The following is a 22,545-nucleotide window of genomic DNA, read 5'->3' on the forward strand; positions in this document are numbered from 1 at the left end:
GCATTAACACCAGAATGGGGTGTCAGTCTGTAGGGGGTTTTGTTTGTTTGTATGTTTTAATGCATAATCCAGATCTGGCCCCATTTGGACAGAGCTGACTTGGCAACTGTACTGCATGCTCTGGTAACTTTCAGGCTAGATTACTGCAATGCACTTTCCGTGGGGTGCCCTTGAGGATGACTCGGAAACTTCAGCTGGTCTAAAATGCAGCGGCCAGATTATTGGCTGGGGTTCTGCTTAGATCTCTAGATCTGTTTAGAACAGCTGCACTGGTCACCATTTTGTTTCCAGGGCAAATTCAAGCTGCTCACTTAGCATTTAAAGCACTGAATGACTCAGACCGCAGATATCTGGAAGGCTGCCTGCTGCCCTTGGGTACTAAGAACTAGCACAAGGAGCCCTCTGGGTTGTTCCTTCACCTTCAGAAGCTTGGGGGTTGGTGGCCCAGGAGAAGGTCTTCTCTGTGGCAGTGAAATTATGGAACACCTGCCCCCCAGAGTTGTGCCTGGCCCCTTCACTGTAGAGCTTGCGGTGAATGCTGAAGATGAGCCTCATCAGCCTGGCCTTTTGAAACTTGAGATATTTTTAGGATATCTGTCATTGTGAGTTGTTTCAAACCATTTTTAATATTGTGCTCTAATAATGCAAACCACCCTAGGACCTTAGGGTGAAAGGCAGCTAATTCATTCTAATCATAATGTGAGTTTGCACGGTGGCTGCAGCGAAGGGTTAATCAGCATGATGATGTCCGAGTCCCTTCTAATCCCTGGGGTCATGGATCCAGCAAGGGTTAAAATCTAATGGAGGATTCCATAGCCAAGCTATGCATTCCATGCAAGTCTCTCTGCGAACTAGTGGCTGTAGTTCCTTCTTAACTACTGTTTTTAGTATAATTTGTTTTGTGCCAAAGGGCAAAGCCTTCCTTGGCTGCTAGTGAGAAGGGCAACAGCCTCTGTATGTGTGTGTGTGTGTGTGTTAGAAGCAGGAAGAAGCCAAAGAGTGACAGCAATGCAGGACTTCCAATGGAATCCAAGGCCATGACTATGGGAGGAGCAAGAGCTTCTCAGGTGTTGATGATGTGAGCCCCTCGGGCTCAGGATGTATAATAATAATAATAATAAATAATTTATTATTTATACCCCACACATCTGGCTGGGTTTCCCCAGCCACTCTGGGCAGCTTCCAACAAAGTATTAAAATACACTAGTCTGTTAAACATTAAAAGCTTCCCTAAAGGGGGCTGCCTTCAGATGTCTTCTAAAAGTCTGGTAGTTGTTCTTCTCTTTGACATCTGGTGGGAGGGCATTCCACAGGGCGGGTGCCACCACCGAGAAGGCCCTCTGCCTGGTTCCCTGTAACTTGGCTTCTCGCAGGGAGGGAACCACCAGAAGGCAGGGTAAATGAACATGTGTTCATTTATGTGTATATGTGTAAATGAACCATATATCCTAAAGGCACATCACAGCCCCTGCTGTCCCTCATTCCAAAGAAACTGGACCCTGCCTGGAATCATGCCTGGAATCTTCCACTGCTTGGAAAGTGGGGTAGTGCTCCGCAATAGCAGCAGCAACAATAAAAACAATTTCCCCACCCCCAGGCAAAAACCCAACCCAACTAATATCCCTGTGGCGCCATTACACAGACATCTTCCTCCAGGATGCAACTCCCAGAACAAACACATAAGATTTTGATAAAATAAGGATTTGCATTTATTATCTCAGGATCATTTGCCACCAAATAAATTAACAAAACAATCACCTTTGGCTGAGTGGAAGGGCTTCCATTTTCACAGCAAAAAGAAATACACAAAGGAAGAAACAGGATACAAATGGGAATCGCAACCAGGCTGTGTTGGGGAGCACTGCAATGATGGTTGTGGGGAGCAAGAGAGTTTACCTCTCAGGCAGCAGTGGTACTAACTGTGAGCCAGTGTGGTGTAGTGATTAAGAGCGGTGGACTCGTAATCTGGTGAACCGGGTTCGCTTCCCCGCTCCTCCACATGCAGCTGCTGGGTGACCTTGGGCCAGTCACACTTCTCTGAAGTCTCTCAGCCCCACTCGCCTCACAGAGTGTTTGTTGTGGGGGAGGAAGGGAAAGGAGAATGTTAGCCGCTTTGAGACTTCTTCGGGTAGTGATAAAGCGGGATATCAAATACAAACTCTTCTTCTTCTAACACAGATATTCTCAGCAGTTGACTCTGTGGCTGCCATGTTACTTAACCACAGTGCACCAACAGGGCATCATTCCACGAGGTTGTGTGCGGGGACATGACATAGCAACTGCTGCAACAAGTGGTAGGCCGTGGGAGATGACACCTTTACGGCCTTCCACAATGCCCCAGAACAACTCCCTGTCCGGAACCCCGTAAGACAGCACCTGCCGGCGAGGGAAAGATGTTGTAGCAATTGGGACCACCATGGGCAGCAGCAAAAACAAGATTTAAGGTGGGAAAATGGTATACGTGAAGAAGAGAACAAATGTAGCAAAATGAGGGAGCTTTCAACCACTGGACGGCAGCTAAGGAAACATGTTTCTTTGTTTTTAAAAACAAACGACGACATGAACCTGTTCTTTGGTAGCAAAAAACCCCCAAATTGGCATTAATAAAGTGAGACACCCCCCCTCACATTGCCCCCATTGAGGTTTATGTTGTCTGTACAGTGATCCTCATTTGGGGGGAAAACAAAACTGAACAATTATGAAGGCAAGATTTAGACTGTCATTCAAAAATCTTTGTTTAAAAACACACACGTTCTGACATTCTCAGTGACACTTCTGCATTTGCACCAGCTTTCCTGCAACCTCCTGGCCTCGGTGACGCCACCCCTCCCCCATTTACTGCTACCCTCCTGACCCCTTGGTGGTTCCAACTCTCCCTTCTTTGCACATCCAAGGAATACAACGGCCATCTTGCCAACCTCTCTGATGTCACCATGCCACTGTGGAGGGATCCTAGCTTGGCACGTATCTGTGTGCTGCTTCCACAAATGTTCCCAACATCAACAGAATTTCCTGAGAGCAAAAGATCAGCAACCAAATCAACAACCTGTTCGCAAAAGGCTCTTCCGACATCTGGTTCCTACAAGCCTTCCAAGGAATCTATAGAGAAGAGCTGAGAGAGCAACACAGTTTAGTGAACTAAAATATTTTGGCAAAGTTTGTTCTCCTTCTTGCAGGGGACGAGAGTTGAAATGCTCAAACGGTTCTGCAACCGAAACAGTTCATTGACCCCTGCCGGTGTGATTTGAGGAGGGCCGCGGAGTCATAAGTTACTTCTAACTTCACCATATTCTTTGGGCATCCAGGATAACTTGACATTTCTTATGGCGCTGGGGATGCCAATTTTATAATCCCAGCAGTACTCAGGGGATAACACCTTGGTTGGTTTGTTGAGGAGGTAATATTTGTTCAGGTGGCTTTCGTCATGCCACACCGCCTCAAAGTTGTGTTCCTTGTCCTCCTTGATGCCTTGATAGCATTGACGGGTGAGGTTCAGAACACGCAGTGGGGTCCCCCCAAATATGGCCCCATGGTAATAGTAGTCCCCTTCCCCATAGGGGATGTACGCAGCCGACTCAGGACGCCTCTCATAAGTGAACGCAGTATTGTCTACATTGTAAAACCAAGCATGGAGCTGGGCCACAGACTCATCAAGGGTCTCCACCCCATAGTCACTCTGGAAGACCTGGTCAACATCCATGCAGAAGAGGAAGTCCACCTCGTGGCGGATGTGGCTCTCGATTAGGTCCCCAATCACCTTCATCCGCATCATGCTGATGTCTTGCCACCGGCTCTCCCTTTTCACCTGGAAGACTTTCAGCACCCGCAGGGGGCCCAGCTCAATAAGAGGCACTTTGGTGAGGTCGTCCACCATGATGTAGAAGATCACATTGTGCCCAGTCATGAAGAAAGCGTTTGCAGAAGTCAAGAAGTTCTTCAAGTATTTGTCTAGGTACCTGGGGAATGGAGAGGGACAAATGGAGACAGGTGGGTTCTGGGCAGATCTCCTAACCCAGGGTCCCAGAAGCTGACTTTAAAGCAGGGTGAGGACTGAGACCAACATTGTTTTTCAGATGTGAATCAGCACCCAATTAAGAGCAGAAGAAGAACCCTTGGTCACCTCCGTTGCCCTTTCTCTGGGCAAACCCACCATAAGAACACCAGAAGAGTCTGCTGGATCTAGGCCAGCATTATGTTCTCACAGTGGCCAACCAGATAACTCAATGAGAAACCCACATGCTTGATCCAAACACAAGAGCATTCTCTCTCCAATTACCATCAAGGAATTAAGAAGCATTTACCACCTCTGACCTTAGAGGCAGAGAATAGTCATTGTGGCTAGTAGCTTTTGCCAGCCTTCTCCTCCATGAATTTGTCTGATCTTCTTTTAAAGCCATTGGCCTGATCCAGTAGACTCTTCTTATGGCGAGTTTGCCCAGAGGAAGGGCAACGGAGGTGACCAAGGGTCATTGTGACTCAGAATATGACAAATACCTGAAAGACTGCCTCCTTCCTGACAGACTTTCTCTGGTGCTACAATTGGCAGATAGGGCCCTCTTGGTTGCTCCACCACCCTCAGAAGCTTGGTGCGTGTGTGTTTCAGGCTAGGAATGGGTCTTCTCTGTGGCAGCCCTTACCCTGTGGAAACCTTTCTCCAGAGAGGAGTGCCTGGCACCTTCATTGCCCAGCTTCTGATGAATGCTGAAGATGCACATTTCAAGGGTAAGGGGGTGCACTTTTTAGGACCCGCCTTACAGCTGCAATCTTAAGTTATTCTGCATTTCTTTTGTGTTGTAGTTGTTGAAACCTGCCCTGGGTCCTTAAGGCAAAGGATGGGTAATAAATAAAATACGTGGCCAGACAATGGATGTTGCTTTGCACATCCAGCCAGGAAAAGTCTGGCAAGCAAGCAGCAGGCCCCAATCCTGATCCATATTTTACTTGTGAGCTAGTGCCACTGAACACAAGGAGACTTACTCAAGAGTAACGTGCATCAGATTGGGCTACAAGTGAACTTACCTCCCAATAGCGAAAACCGTCAGGCCAATGGTGACTTTCTGCTGCTTATAGTAGTTGTCCAAGACCGGTCTCCCGACTGTTCCATCCCAGATGATGGGCGCCGACCAAGGGGTCAGGGTGGGCATGTCCATTCGTGCGCTGCAAGAAATGAGAAAAAAGCATGGATGCCCAAAATGGTGGGAAGTATATATTAGGTGGGGGGTTTCTCCCCCACACCACTGCCACCTGAGGGCCCTGACTTTATCATCATTAACAGAGTCGAGGTTGTATCCTGGTATCTTGAGCACAAATGCAATCAAAACAGCTAATGCACAGTATGCAAGGCAAGCCATTTAAAAAATAAAAAAATGCAGCTAAGAGTCAATAGCAGAGCAAGTCAAGATGCTTTTGTTTGTTTTACAGTGCTTTTTAAAAGGTTGCACCAGGAGTACAACAGCACGTTGAAGCAGGAGTACAATAGCATGTTTGCCTGGCAACAAGGAGGGCAGCAGCAGCAGAAGCATCAGGAAAACCAGTCCGGGGAGAGTATTCCAGGAAAAGGCTGTAATTCAGTGACAGAGCACCTGCTTTGCATGCAGAAGGTCATGGGTTCAAGAGAGGGCATCACTAGGCAGGGTCAGCCTCTGAATTGGAAGGTATTTTGATTCTAGGGCCCTGACCTGGTTACCAGCTGACAGGCAGGTCCATCTAGCCAGGAGGCTTCATGGCTCCAGAATCCCCAAAGACCCTGAAGAAAAAAAGCATTTTTGCCAGCCACACGATAGCTCCCTTATACGTAGATTGTGCATTGTTTTCAATTTTCTGGTTTTTAATTGATTTTGTCCGTTTGCGTTCTATCTCAATGCAAGTTGCTTTGAGACCCTTCCCTGCCCCCTGCCCCTTTGGGTATAATGTGATTAACAGACGTAACAAATAATAATCGTCTGTGCAAAGCTTTTGTTGTAATAAATGCGCTAGACCTCAAGGTTCTCTTTGTTGTGTGACAGACTCGTAGGAATGGATGCATCTCTTAGACTCAGTTTCTCATTTTTCCATTTTTACTTATGCCCTCAGTCTTAAATTCAGCTCACCTCATTTCCACATCAATTTGCATTAAAAAATATAAGTAAAAAGTACATGAAACTTTGTAGATTTCTCTATGCGAATTTTGTTTGCAAACAATTCTCTGTAAGATGTTTTTGTACATGATTCTCACTAATATACACATCTGTGCATGTGGTTCTTAATAGATGCCTTTTGTACACCTTTTTGGCTGGAGAACTGCACTGGGGGGGGGAGCAGAACTACAAATTTCAAAGGATAGCTGCATTTATATTTGTTTCTTGGTTCATGAAGCTGACATCTGCAGCATGCCTTAAAATGCATATACATTGAAACATATGCTGAACAGATTTCTTCTTCCTGCTCCATCCCTGTTCACAGGCTTGGAGCTCAGCTGGAACAAGAACAACACAAAACACTGTAAATTAATAAGCAACCACATGATGGAAAGTGTCTGGGTTTGCTAAAGTTAGTCAGCTTAGCCATCCAGACACCTAGACCTACATCCTGTCCTCCCAGTGGCCAACCAGGTCCGCCAATGGGAAGCCTGCAAACAGACCTTGAGGGCAATCATGTTTTCCTTGCTTTGGATTACCAGCAATTAGCATTCGAAGGCACCCTGCCTCCAACACTGGAGGTACAGGATGAAGCCATCATGGCTAGCAGAATTTCAGTTGGCTAAGTAGGAACTGAAGTGCTTGTGGAGCATTTTCTGTTTGCTTGGAAGCATGCTAAATGGAACCAGATGTTGTGCAAATATTTTGGATTATTATTATTATATAAAACAAAGCTGTTTCCCGGCTACACTTGCCTAAATTTAATTTTAGCAGGCTATTTCCAGCCTTGCTTGTTTTCCAGTGGAAGCATACAAGCGCACACACACACACACACACACACACACACACACACACACACACAGAGAGAGAGAGAGAAAGGGGGGGGGGGAGAGACAGAGAGAGACAGAGACAGAGACCCTGGCCAGCTCTAAACAAAAATGCTTTAAAGCTGGAATCTGAGCCAGCTTTCCTGAGTTCATGCTGATTCTATGAACAAGAGAGCACATTTATGGAACACCTGTGCCTAGGATAAAATGGTGCCAGTGGCTTTTTGTACATGGTGTCTATTTGTTAACTAATACACTTACTATCCCACTTATTTTGATCCCACCCGAAGAGCTAGGAGGAGTTCAAAGCAGCCATCTGTTGTGGATGTTTTAGCTGAGATTCCTGCATGGCAAGGGGTTAGACTGGATGACCCACCAAATACATCCCCAGGACCAGACGGGATCCCTGGTGAACTTTTAAGGCGCAGTCCAGACTGGTGGGCCCTTCTATTAGCCAATTTATTCACTTTAATTGACAAATTTGGGGTACTACCAGATGTTGGGCTAAACTTCATCATCACTCCTATATTCAAAAAAGGTAACCTGAAGCTGTCTGAGAATTACCGTCTGATAACTGCCAACCTAGCAGTTCAAAAGCACGTCAAAGTGCAAGTAGATAAATAGGTACTGCCCCAGCGGGGAGGTAAACGGCGTTTTCGTGTGCTGCTCTGGTTTGCCAGAAGCAGCTTAGTCATGCTGGCCACATGACCCGGAAGCTGTATGCCGGCTCCCTCAGCCAGTAAAGCGAGATGAGCGCTGCAACCCCAGAGTCGGTTACGACTGGACCTAATGGTCAGGGGTCCCTTTACCTTTACCGTTTAAGTCTTCTACCAATCCTTGGTAAGATGTATGCCTGACACTTGGAAAATAAATTGAAGGACTGGATGACATCTAATAAGATCCTTGGGCCTGAACAAATAGGCTTCTGCCATGGCAAATGCACCACTGATCATTGCATAGTGCTTTCACATCTCGCGGAAAAATACATGGAAAATGGGAGGAAGGAACTTTATGTGGCCTTCCTAGAGTTAAAAGGAGCTTTTGACACAGTACCTTGTGATCTACTTTGGTGCAAATTATATAAAATGGGAATTGACCAACGCCTGCTGTTTCTAATTCAAAAATTACACACCGCTACATTCTGTCACATCAAATGTAACCCCCAGGGCGAGTTGACAAAAAGTATAATTATAACCAAAGGAGTAAAGCAAGGATGCGTCTTGTCACCCCACTTATTCAATCTTTTTTTTAAATGACCTGGCTCATCACTTTGAGGATGTAAATGGACATCCACGGACATTAGGCCAACATAAAATAAAACTGCTTCTATATGCAGATGATACTACAATACTTTCTCAGATCCAGGTCGATCTTAGAAGACTTCTAAATTCGTTTTCTTCTGCCAGATCAACTCCCCGGGAATTAATTACGAAAAAACTAAAATCGTCAAACTGTCAAATGGAGGCTAGATAACCACCCCATTGACCAGGTAAAATCCTGTAAATACCTAGGGATATGCTATGAGCCAAATTTAAGCTGGACAACACACAGACGCCAAATGATCATCCAAGCAAAATGCACTACATCTGCGATTCTTCACTTTTTCTTCCTCAGAGGCAACCATATGGTCTCTGCTGCTATAAAAAAATTTAATGCCAAGATTATTGTATGGCATTCCAATTTTGATACAAACATTTAACAGAGAAGTTGAACAAATTCAAGCGACTTTTCTTCATAAGACCCTTGTTGCCCCTAAATGCATAAGCTACTTAACCTTATGTGTTGAAACTGGTCAACATCTGATGGAAACCAATGCATGGCTTATACAATCAAGGCCTGGCTGAAAGTCCACTTTAGAACAACATCTAATTCCTTTTTAATCTCTACGCTTGAAAGCCGTATTGCATCTGGATGGTATAAACTCCAAGATAAACTCTGGAGTTTGGGCATTGCTCTTGAGAGCCTTGAAGCATGTGATGAAAATTACATATTCCACACAATCAAACAGCGGCTCTACGACCACGAAAGACAGTGTTTGTTACCTCATACTCCGAGATCCTGTTCTCTGCAGGCCTTAGGGATCACAACACACTACGGGACCTGTGCCAAATATCTAAAGGACCTATTACTCCCTTCCCATCAAAGAGTCTTTATGCTTGCGAGACTAAATGCCTTCCCCTCTGCAGTGACCGCAGGTAGATTCTCACATATTCCATATCAAGCCCATCTATGTGCCTGCAACCAAGGAGGACCCAATTCAATCTCTTGGCTTGCTCTTTACACAGTAGACCTCGCCAACTGATGCTAGCCTAAAACTCTGAAAAGAAGTAAATTGAGGTCTCTCCTGGCAGATTGGGACAAAGATATTACTGTTTTAGTAGCTTCCTTTTTAGCCTCAATTTTACCTAAAAGGGTTCCCAACAAACCATCCTTTTGGGAAACAGAGAGGGCGAAGCAGAATACCTAAGTGCACACGATCACAATGTGATGTTATGATCCTCGCAGCTTCACCTTTGCCCCTTTTAATTTTCCCAGTGACCTGAAATGTATTATAGTGTGGTGCCAATAAAGGTATTTGATTTGATTTGACTAGATTACCCTCGGGGTCACTTTCAACTCTACAACTCTGCAAATCTATAATTTTATAACAAGCTGGAATGTGTGCAGAGGAGGATGACAAAGATGATCAAGGGTCTCGAAACCAAGCCTTATGAGGAATGGTTGAGGGAATTGGGGATGTTTAGCCAGGTAAAGAGGAGATTGAAAGGAGATACGATAGCCGGCTTCAAATATCTCAAGCGCTGTCACATGGAAGATGGAACAAGATTGTTTTCTGCTGCTCCAGAGGGTAGGACCCAAACCAATGGCTTCAAGTTACAAGGTTCTGACTAAACATCAGGAAGAACTTTGTATTTGACAGTGGATCAGACTCCTACAAGAAGTGATGGAGTCTCCTTCACTGGAGGTTTTCAAGCAGAGGTTGGATGGCCATCTGTCAGGGATTCTTTAGTTGAGATTCCAGCATTGCAGGGGGTTGGACTAGATGACCCTCAGGTTCCCTTCCAACTCTACCATTCTATGGTTTTAATATTATAAAGGAAAAGCCAAATCAAAAGCATTTTTTGTGTGTAATAACCTGAACTTCCTCTTGGCTAAACAAAGCTATTTCCCCACCGTCTGAACCATTTCCTGAGAAGAGCTTCTAATGCAAGAACTTGAGCAAGGACAATTGAAGTCACAGGCTCAAGCAAATGACTGTTCTTGGGCGGGGTTCCTTCGTTTTTTTGAGTTGTAAGAGATTGTGGAGTGAGTCTTAGTTAGGTGCGCATGGTGGTGACTTTTGTGTGTGTCCCAGTGCCCTTTTTGAACTTCCTTAAACTGTAACTGGGGGAGATGTGTTTGTCTATTTCAATTTTGCCCACTTTCTGACAGTTACCAACTTCATTTCTCTACAATTCTACATTAGCTTTAGGTTATATTAGTTTCACTCATGGAAATTTGTCAGCTTACAGCAACATTTTTCCTAATATGCACTTTTTGGAGAGCAAGCACCTCCTAATATTATTTCTTGTTTATATTACTGTCCACCAACACAAGCAATTTTGCACACGTTATTTGGCTGGAGAACTGCATCCAAAAATTCAGAGAAGTGTGAATTTCAAGGGATAACTGTATACTGCCGAACAGTACACACAAGTTACAGGTAGGTAGCCGTGTTGGTCTGCCGTAGTTGAAACAAAATAAAAAAAAATCCTTCCAGTAGCACCTTAGAGACCAACTAAGTTTGTTATTGGTATGAGCTTTCAGAAGTGTTCATGTACATGAAAGCTCATACCAATAACATATTTAGTTGGTCTCTAAGGTGCGCAGTGGCGCTGTGGGTTAAACCACAGAGCCTCTTGGGCTTGCCGATCAGAAGGACGGCGGTTCGAATCCCTGCGATGGTGTGAGCTCCCATTGCTTGGTCCCTGCTCCTGCCAACCTAGCAGTTTGAAAGCACATTTAAGTGCAAGTAGATAAATAGGTACCACTCTGGCGGGAAAGTAAACAGTGTTTTCGTGCACTGCTCTGGTTCGCCAGAAGTGGCTTAGTCATGCTTGGCCACATGACCCGGAAGTTGTATGCCGGCTCCCTTGGCCAATAAAGCGAGATGAGCGCCGCAACCCCAGAGTCGGTCACGACTGGACCTAATGGTCAGTGCTCCCTTTACCTTTACTTTAAGGTGCTACTGGAAGGAATTTTTTTATTTTGAGTACACACAAGAGCTTTCTCCATTGTTCTGTGGCTGTGCCTTGTGAAAACCCAATCTTGCCCACTAGAGAAATGAAGCTTCCTTAAGCAAAATCTCTCTTCTGATTTTCTGCACATCTGATAACTTTATTGATTTATTATTTATTTTGTAAAATGTATACACCACCTGAGTGCAAACAAAACAAAACCCCTCAAAAGTTTACGAAAAGCATGAAGCATTAACATTACCAATAAGAAAGATGAACAGAATTAACTAAAAACTTTTGAAAAGTTAAAATAACAATAGACTGAAAACACACTAAAACTCACATCAACTTCCTTAACATGTGAGTAGGCTTGCCTAAACAAAATTGTTTTTAGCAGGTGCTGAAAAGCGTACAGTGAAGGTGAAAGTCTGAAATCAATAAGGCAGCAAAGATAACATAAGATAAAATCCCATTCAGCAGGTAAGATGGGATTTTTGCCAGGCTGAGCTGCAGAACAAGAAAAGCTCTCAGCTTTGCCTGAGGGCAAATATTTGGTACACAAGATATGGGATTTCACAGTAATGGCATAAGTCCTGTGTTGCAAGCCAGTGCCATTATGGGTAAAAGGTTTTGATTGCACCTTTCTCCTCTCATTCCACCACTTCCCTTAGCCTCCCTGCCCCCCCCACACAAAAAAAGGTTTTCTCTCCTTACCGTGAATCAAACCAGCTGTCCAATGACAACCCTTTTGGTTCTTTATTCGCAAATTCGTATCTGTAAGTAGATGAAACGAAACTGAGAAGCCCTGGAAGCTTGAGCTTTTCTGAGGCCACTGCTGTTCTACAGCTGACCAGAAGCAGAATTAAATGGGCAGCCCTACATGGCACTTAGGAAAGAGCTGTATTATTTGGCAAATTATCTTTCCCCATGCCAAGATTCTTCACGGTCCCATTCAACAAAGATTCCACTACTCCACGCAACTGTACCTTTGATTAGTAGCTTCCGGCTTCTCAGTCAAGACATAGCCTCCCTCTTTGCAGCCAGAACAGCAGCTGTTTTGTTATCTAATCTATCTGTGGTAAATGAATTTATGAAAAGGACAGGACTAAAGGTCTCCATTAGGAACAGCAGGACTGACCAAGAGTACTGTACACAGTGTTGCAGGAATTTATGTATAGGTTGTGAGGGGGGGTTGCCCCTCCAGCAGATATCATGCACATGCAGCCCACTACCAAAATCAGCACAATCACTTTTGTGGCTTTTGTGATTTGTCCCCATAAAACACTTCAACACAATTTCTTCCTATCTGTTCAAAGGGCCTCTGCTGCACAATACCAAATGTAACAATTCACTGATAAATGTATCTATGTACTGGCTCACAGGGAAAACTTCAGAAATTCATATAGACATGTGAGCTCAGCTACTCAGCAGACAGGTAGGCGTTCCAGAAATAACAAACTCAGATGAAGACAAAAGGGTGTGAGTCACTTGGCTGTGAAACAGGGAAATGTACCATAAATGTCTCTTTTGTTACACTTGATGGGTGTTTGGTGGAGGGCAAGGGGGACCATGGGGCAGGGTCCAGGATGCTCAGATTACTGCCACCAGACCTCCCCAATCATGATGTAACCGGGATGTATGAGAGATGCAGTTTGGGGGTGGGTGTAAGATGGGGATTAGCAGCTAATAAAAGTTTGGGTTCTCTTTTGTTCAGGGCTTCCATCTTGTTCCACCTTGTGGCAGGTGGGAGTCCTGTCGCGACAGTCTTCAATCAAGACCAAGCCTACTGGCTGCTGTTTTGCTCTGGTATTCCTGGCTGGTGTCCTTGCTTTTTGTCCAAGGGAGCCCTCAGATTTCTCCGTTAACAGGAAGCAAGTAACTAACTAGCCTCTTGAAAACAAAAGGCAGGGACCAAAGGTAATAACTAATTATATGGGCTGTGGGCACCAAAGCATCAATAGAACCGTGTCAGTCTACACTGAACAAGCTGGGGCTGCATCTGCATTAAATCAAAAGGGCCTCAAAATAGCCTTTTTAGAACCATAGACCAGGCTTCCTCAACCTTGGCCCTCCAGATGTTTTGAGACTACAACTCCCATCATCCCTGACCACTGGTCCTGCTAGCTAGGGATCATGGGAGTTGTAGGCCAGAAACATCTGGAGGGCTGAGGTTGAGGAAGCCTGCCATAGACATACTTAATTATTAAATTTGTATACCACCCGTCATTTGCAGAACTCAGGGCAGTTCACAATATAAAAATACAATATAAGCACAAAATATATGATAAAAACAAACAACAAACACATAAATCAACAACCCCACCTCCCTTGCACTGCCTCCCACAAACACATTTAAGTAAAAGGTGTGTTTATCAGCCAAAGGCCTGGCTGGAAAGGAATGTTTTCGCCTGGCACCTAAAGGTGTATAACGAGGGTGGCAGGCAAACCACCTTGGGAAAATGTAGATAGAAAAGGTCCAAAGTTCTCAGAGTCTCCTGATCCCAAACCAGTCTTCAGCATCAGGGCTGAGTACTGGAATATATAAAGCAAGGGAAGTACCTCTGAGCTTATGCAGAGGGCCGGCCCAAAAGCCAGCAACCAAATGCAGTCTCTGGATTGGCACATTAGCTCAACATGCTAATACGTTAAAAGTCCCAGCTGCAGTTTGATTTCCTGTATGGCTGGCCAGCTTTGGCCACTATGGAAAGGGCTTGCTGATTTCAGTTTTGGCTCATATAAATATATGGTCCTCTTACCTTGAGTTAAACCAGTTGCTTATGGCCAGCCACTGCTCTGTCTGGTTTTTCAATTGGGAAATCTTTAGGCTCCTGTATATGTAAGGAGAAAATAAAAAGATACTTGGAAGATGAATCTGGAAGGATGTGTTGAGGTGGCTAGACCTAGTGGCAACAGCCGGTTTTCTGCATGCAGAAGGCTCCTGGTGCAACTGAGGAGATCTCCAGTACCTGGGTAGCACCCAGAGGGCAACTGCCAGTCAGAGGAGGCCAGGCTTTGCCCTCCAGATGTTTGGAGCTGTTATCCAAAACATCTGGAGCCCCAGGATTGCAAATGCCAGTTCTAGGCAATGCCAGGGTAGATGGAGCGAACTGCCTGACTTGATACAAGGCAGTTGGTGCAGATGGGCCTGTAAGGTTGGCAGCAGAGGGATGGAGACACACAAATTGTGCTTCCTGGTTGAGCATATTTCTATCCTTGGCAGAGTGCCATAGCTCAGCTGACATGGCTCGGCAATGTCCCAAGCCAGCCAGCCAGCCAGCCAGCCAGCAAGCAAGCAAGCAAGCGGCCTGCACTTCCAGACATCTCATTCTGCACAGACAGCTGTGGGCAAAATCTGACACCTGGGACACTTTCCCCAAACCAGGTAAAGGTAAAGGGACCCCTGACCATTAGGTCCAGTTGCGAACGACTCTGGGGTTGTGGGGCTCATCTCGCTTTACTGGCCGAGGGAGCCAGCGTACAGCTTCCAGGTCATGTGGCCAGCGTGGCTAAGTCGCTTGTGGTGAACCAGAGCAGCACACGGAAACGCCGTTTACCTTCCCGCCGGAGGGGTGCCTATTTATCTACTTGCACTTTGACCGTGCTTTCGAACTGCTAGGTTGGCAGAAGCAGGGACTGAGCAACGGGAGCTCACCCCGTTGTGGGGATTCGAACCACCGACCTTCTGATCAGCAAGCCCTAGGCTGTGCGGTTTAACCCACAGCACCACCCGCGTCTCTTCCCCAAACTAAATAGGAATAAAAAGCAGCGTCAGCAGGCTGTGTTTATGGAGTTGCTCCTATCCCCTCCTGCTATCCACCAACAGCTTTTATGGAGGGGGGGAATAATATTGGGGGTGTTTGCCTGTGAATGGAGAAGCACACTGGGTATGTGTTAGCGGGTAAAGGGCAAGAGAAGAAAGGTTAAGCAGCCCCCTCCCCCTTAAACTGAACCTGCCATGGTGGCTTTTCATTTAAAATGGACTTCTGGAAAAAGAGGCAGTCAAAAATCTGTGTTTTGGCTTATTTGGCGCCATGCCTACTTCCTGGGACATGATACAGAATGGGGACCACCCAGGCTATTAGATTTTGTACACAGCTGAGAAGCAGCAGGTGGTTTTGTGCATTCGGGACACAGCATCACCAGAAACAGTTTGATGTTGAAGTAGGGCAGAAGCTGTCCACACCTCCAGCCCGAGGGAAGAGCTCTGTGGCAGGACTCCTGGCCCAGACATTGGCGCCTGGATTTGCTCCAAGATCTGAACTTGGGGGTGGTGGGGTGAGGAAGGAAGGAAGGACCACTTCTCCTGGGTAGGGGTTGCTCTTCAAGACAGCCAAGATATGTGTTGACAAAACTGTGTAACAAAATATTATCCATTTGCACAGGTGAAAGATACTCGGAGTCGAGTGTGGATTTCATGCTCTTTATTCAGCTCCTAGTGGTGAGGAGGAATGGAAGTTCCCCTGAAATGTCTGCTTTATATACATTATTTACACAATGGGCCCCATGTGATTGGCTAATTCTGGGATTCTCCTGTAGGCCAATCAGGTTGCGGATTCACTTCCACCTCACCTGGAGTTGGATTGGGTGGCTCCTGTGGACCAATCAGACTGCTGCATTCTGGATCCTATTGTTCTAGGACCAATCAGACTGCTGCAGTTTGCTATCCTATTCAACTCAGTACATAACACCAGGTCTATGAGCTTGCTTTTCCCCTTTGCCCTTCTCATCTCCCCTTCCTCATGTGCCATGACATTTAGGACAAGGACTTTCTTAATAAAGATTTTTGGAACACAGTTCCAAGATCCTGTTTGGCTAATGAGTAGGGTAGGGAAATTGCTTTAAAAGAATCGTTAAAAGACCTCCCTTTTGCCCAAGAACCCTGGCAACCATGAGCAAGACAGACCTATGAGCAAGACAGAGACCCCTCTGCATGTTGTCAGCAAAAGGAGCTAGCAAAGTAAAGAGCAGATGCTTACCTGTTCTTGTACATCCATATTAATGTTCCATCACTGCAAAAACAGGAATAAAATGTTATGTATTTCCTTGCAGACTTCTTGTTATATCACAAAGCTGGAAGGGCAGTACAGCGCTCTTGAGAATAAATCCCCTGTTGTGGTTAACACGATCCTACGTTGAGCAAATCCACACATGTGTGTGCAGGATCAAGCCCCGTGGACTATCCTCATTCCCTTCACCCAGACCAGCAAGCCACCTCTTAATTAGGAGAAGGGCTCAGTGGTACAGCATCTCCTTTGCATGTAGATGGTCCTGGGTTCAACACCTGACATCTCCAAGTAGAACTGACCGAGAGAGGGAAATATTCTTCTCTGTTGGAAACCCTGGAGAGCTGCTGCCAGTCAGTGTGGACAATACTAAACTAGATGGATAAACTGGCTGCACACAGTAAAAAGTACTTTTTCTGTTCTCCTATGAACAGAATCTGCTCTCAAGTTCTCCCCTGCTAAAGTTCACATCTTGGATACATTCTTCGTGTATCGGACTATTTGTTGAATATTCATTAACGTTTTAATAATGATATTTTATTCCCATATTTCAACAATTTGATAGTTTTATATTTGTGTTACGGAATTTACGGGGGGGGGGGACGTCTTTAAAGTTAAATTTACAAATATTATGCCTGAATGTATCCTTTCAACTTGACAGCTCAGGGAAGTTACCTAGCTTTAAAAATAATATAAAATCAACTCCTTTGCAAGCTTCCTCCATTCCAAAGCTATGTAGTAATGATGTAGCAATGGTGCTGTACGAACTGTATTCTGGGATATGATGGGAAAGTTTTAAAAGTCCTTGTCACCCCATTCTCGTGGTTCAAATTTCCTCTTCGAACCTGTTGCGCAATAAATTTTGGTCTTCAGCTATTTGCTCCAGTTGGTGGCTGGACTCCTCCTTTATTCTGTAGGGACCTGCGGGCTCTGCCCGACCAGCTGGGTGACTGAGCAGCCTCGCACCTAGATTTTTCCATAGCAATTTGACAACCTGGCATAGCATTTAACCAAACTTAGATTTCCACTCTCAAGAGAGGAAATGTGATGGCATGGAATCTGTGGCAACTAATGAAAATTCATACCAAACCCACCCCACAACTGAAATAGAAGTAATCAGGTCTGGGCCTCCTCTCCTTCAAATGTCACCTGGGGGGGCAGCCATTCCATCAAACTGTCTCACTAGGAAGGCTGGGAAGCCACAGGGTTCATTCCATTAGCTTTGCTCAAAACCCACCTCCACTAGGTAAAAGTGTTTAATAACTGGTACCCATTTTACTTTTTCCTCTCCCCTCCCCTGCCCCTTTCCCCTTGCAGGGCATGTTTCTTAAGACTGTAAGCCTTCAGGGAAGAGGCTGCCTTGTTTTAATTCAGTAACTCTCAAAGGGCGTGTCATGTGCCACACTGTGTGGCAGGAGAGGATGGTAAGTGTGGCAGGAAGATTCAAGGACAATTAGTATTACTGGGAATTTTCTTATGTAGCTGCATTGATTTATACTTTCTGAATGTCCCATTACCATATTATAAATTAGTTGTGTTCTAGGAGTTCTGCTAGGCGTGCCTGGCGTGCTCTGGTCCATGGGGTCACGAAGAGTCAGACACGACTAAATGACTAAACAACAACAAGTATTTTTGGGTTGCGCGCTGCGGCAACCCGAAAGTAACGGACCAACCTGGCTGGTGGGGGAGGGGTTTGGACAAGATAGCTGGATCCACAATTAAAGTCCCTTGTAATTTTCACTTGTTGAAAGTGACTCTTTCAGGGTCAGAAAGGACCCTCGTACCTACGGGACCGCCTCTCCTGGTATGCCCCATGGAGGACCTTACGGTCCACAAATAATAACATCTTGGAGGTCCTGGGCCTCAAGGAGATTAGACTGGCCTCGACCAGGGCCAAGGCCTTTTTTGCTGTGGCCCCGACTTGGTGGAACACTCTCCCACAAGAGACCAGGGCCCTGCAGGGATCTGACATCTTTCCGCAGGGCCTGCAAGACGGAGCTGCTCTGCCAGGCCTTTGGTCGGGGTCCAGTCTGACTCCCCCTCTCTCCTTATAAGAATTTGTATGAAAGTGGCTCCCCAACTTTTCTCACAGGCTCATATAAGATCAGTATAAACAGTTAGGCATGGTGGACATTTAAGGTCCCCATCCCAAATTTGCGGGTTGCCATCTGATTGGATTTTATTCGGATCCTGATCTGATTTTAGGATGTATTTTAATTGATTGCCTGATTTTATGTTGGTGTATTATACATTTGATGTTAGCCGCTCTGAGCCCGGTTTTGGCTGGGGAGGGCAGGGTATAAATTATTATTATTATTATTATTATTATTATTATTATTATTATTATTATTATTACTGTATTATTATTACATGGCACAGTAAGCTGGGGCCTCGAAGATGACGAAGACATGACACTCACAAGGTGGACAGGCATTAATATTGGGCCACCAAGGACAAATTATGAAAACGGAATACACAGCTTGAAAGCAGAGTGTGGACCTAAATATCCAGAAGCACCCTCCAACAGTTAAGATTCGTAACTAAAATTATTATGAATGGAATAAATAATTCCAATGGAATGGTGGATGCATGAAGCCTACAAGAGTTAGCAAAATGGCAACATTCTTATAGCATTAAAGTTGTGCTTCCAGAGCTAAGGTGTCTAATGATGTCCAAAGAAAATATGACTCTTCCACAACCTCCAGAAGAACAAATTTATAACAATTAATTTTAGCTGAATCCCAAACTTGTCTTAAACAACTTCTACTTATGTTTAATGTCTTGATTCGCAATGCAAACCACCGATGCATTAAGACATTCTGCTTGTGTGTGTGATCTGGACACTTGAAAGAATGAATATATGTATATGCACGCCCCATATGTTTTCAGACACAATCAGAGAGAGAAAAGGCAGCACAATTATTTTCCCTCTTTACCAAGGCACTATAATTTTAAGCACAGATCTGAAGTAGCCCAAAATTGGAGCTTCAATGTTTTCTGATGAAAGCAGCCCTGTTTAGGGAAGTTTTAAGGACTGATGATTTTTTTGTTGTTTTTAGATATGTTGTAAGCCACACAGAGTGGCTGGGAAAACCCAGTCAGATGGGCGGGGTATAAATAATAAAATTATTATTATTGTTATTGTTATTGTTATTAGACAAAAGCATGGCAAGGTCAGGTTGCCGTGGAATAATATTTCAGAAAACTTTTTCTAAAGAAGAAAAAGTACAAATGTCATGCTTTATCCATCTTGCTTTAGTCAAAGAGCTGCTGATAAAATCATTAAATCGTTAAAAGCTGACCAAGCCTAATTCTTCTCCATCTATAATAAGAAACAAGATGTTGGGTGTCTTTGATCCTAAACCATGGGTAGGCAAACCAAGGTCTGGGGGCCGGATCTGGTCCAATCGCCTTCTCATCCGGCCTGTGGATGGCCTGGGAATCGGCGTGTTTTTACATGAGGATAATGTGTCCTTTTATTTAAAATGTATTTCTGGGTTATTTGTGGGGCCTGCCTGGTGTTTTTACATGAGTAGAATGTGTGCTTTTATTTAAAATGCATCTCTGGGCTATTTGTGGGGCATAGGAATTCGTTCATTTTTCCCCTTCAAAATATAGTCCGGCCCCCCAACAAAGTCTGAGGGACAGTGGACCGGCCCCCTGCTGAAAAGTTTGCTGACCTCTGTCCTAAACACTTGCTTCTTGTAAGAACAGTACATTCTAACCGATTTCCAGGATGCCAGGATCCCTTTTCCTACTTACCTGTCCAGGTAAGCAAAAATTGCCAGTGATAATATTGCCAAGAAGGAAATTGATAGCAGAGCTGTCTTCCCTCTGGAGAGTGTCATCCTTATCAGAAAGAAAAAGAGGAGTTGTTTGCCAATATCTTTGCTGAGCAGAGTTCAGGGAAAGCCTGGAAATGTTTCTGGCCTGAAATGTGACCCACCCCCACCCCACCCCGCCCCCAAATTGGTTATCATTGTCAGACAGAAACCCTGGAAGGGTCGCAGCACTCACACGGAGGCTATTCTGTGAGTAGGGATAGAAAGTTCTGCCAATTTCAGTTATCTCGTTTTTTTTTTCATTTTTCCAGTCTTAAATTCAGTTCTCCACATTTCTGCAGCAACATATATGTATTTTAATGCAAGCTCTACCTTAGCACATGCATTTTTGTGAACATTTTCTGGTTGGAGAACTGCGGCACAAAATTTGCATGAGTACAGATTTGAGATGCTCTGTTTCAGGTTTAGTAATGCTTCAGGAAGTGTGAATATGGTAGCTTCGGCTTCAAATGCAAAACCATCTCAGGCAGAGTTTCCCAGGAAGAGAAAGGTGTGACTGTCAAGGTGACCTAAGCCTTTAAGCACCCTCCCCTCTGACTCACAGTGCAAAGCTCCACATGCTTGCAGAATAAATCCCCACTGATTTCAAACTGCAGTTTATTCCCTAGGAGCATGCAAAATGTCGTGCAGTCTTTTAAAAAAAGTTTGTCACTGGGCAAACCATTTTTTGTGCAACTCTATCCAGCTCTGCTTGCTTGTTACACACACACACACACACACACACACACACAGTACTGCTTTTGTAGACCAAGCATTCTACAAAATGAAGGAAATAGAAATTTCAGGGGAAACAGTTACTGAAAGATTGGAAAAATAATTAAAATGGGCCAAAAATTGATTTAAACACGCCAGCCGTCTACATATCTGGGTAGACTTGTCTAAACAAAAAGCCTTTTAAGCAGGCACTGAAAAGGAGTATGGTGAAGAAAACTGCCAGATGTCAATCTGAAGGGAGTTCCAAAGGGTATGTCCTGCCATGCTAAAAGACCAGTTCCTTACAAATGCAGAATGGTATTCTGTAGCCACTGTTAACAGTGCGAGTTACATAGATCAGGGCAGTCAAGTGGGAGTATATAGGGTAAGACGATCTTGCAGGTAAACTGGTCCCAAAGATTTTAAGGGCTTCATAGTAACACATTGAATCTGGCCCAGCAGCAAATGCAGATCTAAATCTTAGGATTAGGGGCAGGCACTTACTTTGGTTTTGTTGTGTGGATTTTATCACCTGAGAGGTCAGCATCAATCTTGTGGTCTTTAGCTGCAAGTAGCAATGCTTCTGGTTCTAAAAAGAAGGAATAAAACAGAGTTGTTACAAAACCTCTTCTAGGTTCTCACTTCAAGGGAAGCCCCATGGACCAAAGGTCCAGCCCATATAGATGTTGTTGGATCCAGCTCCCCATAGTGCCAGCCTGCTGCCTAAGACCCCTCCTTGCCAGGGTTTACATACGTACAGTGGTGCCCCGCAAGACGAATGCAAGACGGAAAACCCGCTAGACAAAAGGGTTTTCCGTTTTTCGATGCGCTTCGTAGGACGAATTTCCCTATGGGCTTGCTTCGCAAGACGAAAATGTCTTGCGAGTCTTGAGATTTTTTCCGCTCCCCCCCTTTTTCTAAGCCGCTAAGCCGCTAATAGCCTTTTAGCCGCTAAGCTGCTAAGCCTTTAATAGCCGCTAAACCACTAATAGCGCTAATCCGCTAATCCGCTAATAGGGTTGCTTCGCAAGACGAAAAAACCGCTAGACGAAGAGACTCGCGGAACGGATTAATTTCGTCTTGCGAGGCACCACCGTACATAAAATTTATTACGGTCAGAAACCAGCTTGAGAAACACAAATGGGACTCCAATCCCAATAGCAAAACAAACATTTAAAACAATATACAACAATGGATTCTAAGTTTAAAAGTGTGATATGCATATAAACACATAAAAACTTTAAAATAGACTACCTTAGAGAAATAACCCAGAGTCGCTCGTGGATCCGAGTCTGTGAATTTTCTTAACAAACTAGATTGAATTGGGGGGTGGTCTGCGCCTACAAATCTGTGAGCAGAATCTGGCGACAATCTGGGTCATTTTGTGGTCTTTGCCTAACAGGAGAAGATCGGATTTTTGCTTTACCAGCAGGTCAGCAATCCTCACCAGCAGGGGGTCAATGGTTTCTCTATGTGCCTCAAAAGGGACATCTAAAAAATATGTGTTCAGGGCTTCCTATGTTCCCCAATGGACAGGCGCAAATTCTCTGGTCATATGGGACTTTTTTAAAGGATCCTTTCAAGATTGGCGAGGGCAGAGCTGAGCTTCTGGCAAGTGTAAAAGCCCTTCTTGCATTTTTGGATACAAGAAAAAAGAGATATGTTGCTGGTGCAGCTATATATCTCTCAAGTTCTGCCATTTTGTAGTTGGGGCACCTTGCGCAGTCCTGTTGTCTCTCGGTGTCTATAATTCTTTGCCTAACCATTGCTTTTGCTTGGCCCAAGCCCAGACTTAGAAGGGCTTGAGGGGCAAAACCCAGTTTCTGAAGAGTGTTCAGGACTGCTCT

The 22,545-nt window shown here is 44.8% G+C and overlaps 1 protein-coding gene and 1 pseudogene across 2 annotated transcripts in view; one reads left to right on the top strand and one right to left on the bottom strand.

The window, feature by feature from the left end:
* Positions 1-1,685: 1,685 nt before the first annotated feature.
* GLT6D1 (glycosyltransferase 6 domain containing 1) overlaps positions 1,686-22,545 on the bottom strand; it is a 34,402-nt gene continuing 13,542 nt past the window's right edge. Inside the window, exons 2-8 of the mRNA XM_083485975.1 lie at positions 21,203-21,287; positions 19,926-20,012; positions 16,137-16,169; positions 13,917-13,988; positions 11,875-11,934; positions 5,020-5,157; positions 1,686-3,956 (exon numbers count right to left, since the gene is read on the bottom strand). Coding sequence (XP_083342101.1) covers positions 3,263-3,956; positions 5,020-5,157; positions 11,875-11,934; positions 13,917-13,988; positions 16,137-16,169; positions 19,926-20,012; positions 21,203-21,287 — 1,169 coding nt within the window. The 3' untranslated portion in view covers positions 1,686-3,262. The remainder of the gene's footprint in view (positions 3,957-5,019; positions 5,158-11,874; positions 11,935-13,916; positions 13,989-16,136; positions 16,170-19,925; positions 20,013-21,202; positions 21,288-22,545) is intronic.
* Positions 18,540-19,146, top strand: LOC310698631 (ubiquitin-conjugating enzyme E2 variant 2-like; annotated as a pseudogene). Its single transcript has one exon. The product of its transcript is annotated as a ubiquitin-conjugating enzyme E2 variant 2-like (transcript).

Source organism: Podarcis liolepis (genome assembly GCF_965112155.1).
Source record: "Podarcis liolepis genome assembly, chromosome: Z".
NCBI classification, from domain to species: Eukaryota; Metazoa; Chordata; class Lepidosauria; order Squamata; family Lacertidae; genus Podarcis; species Podarcis liolepis.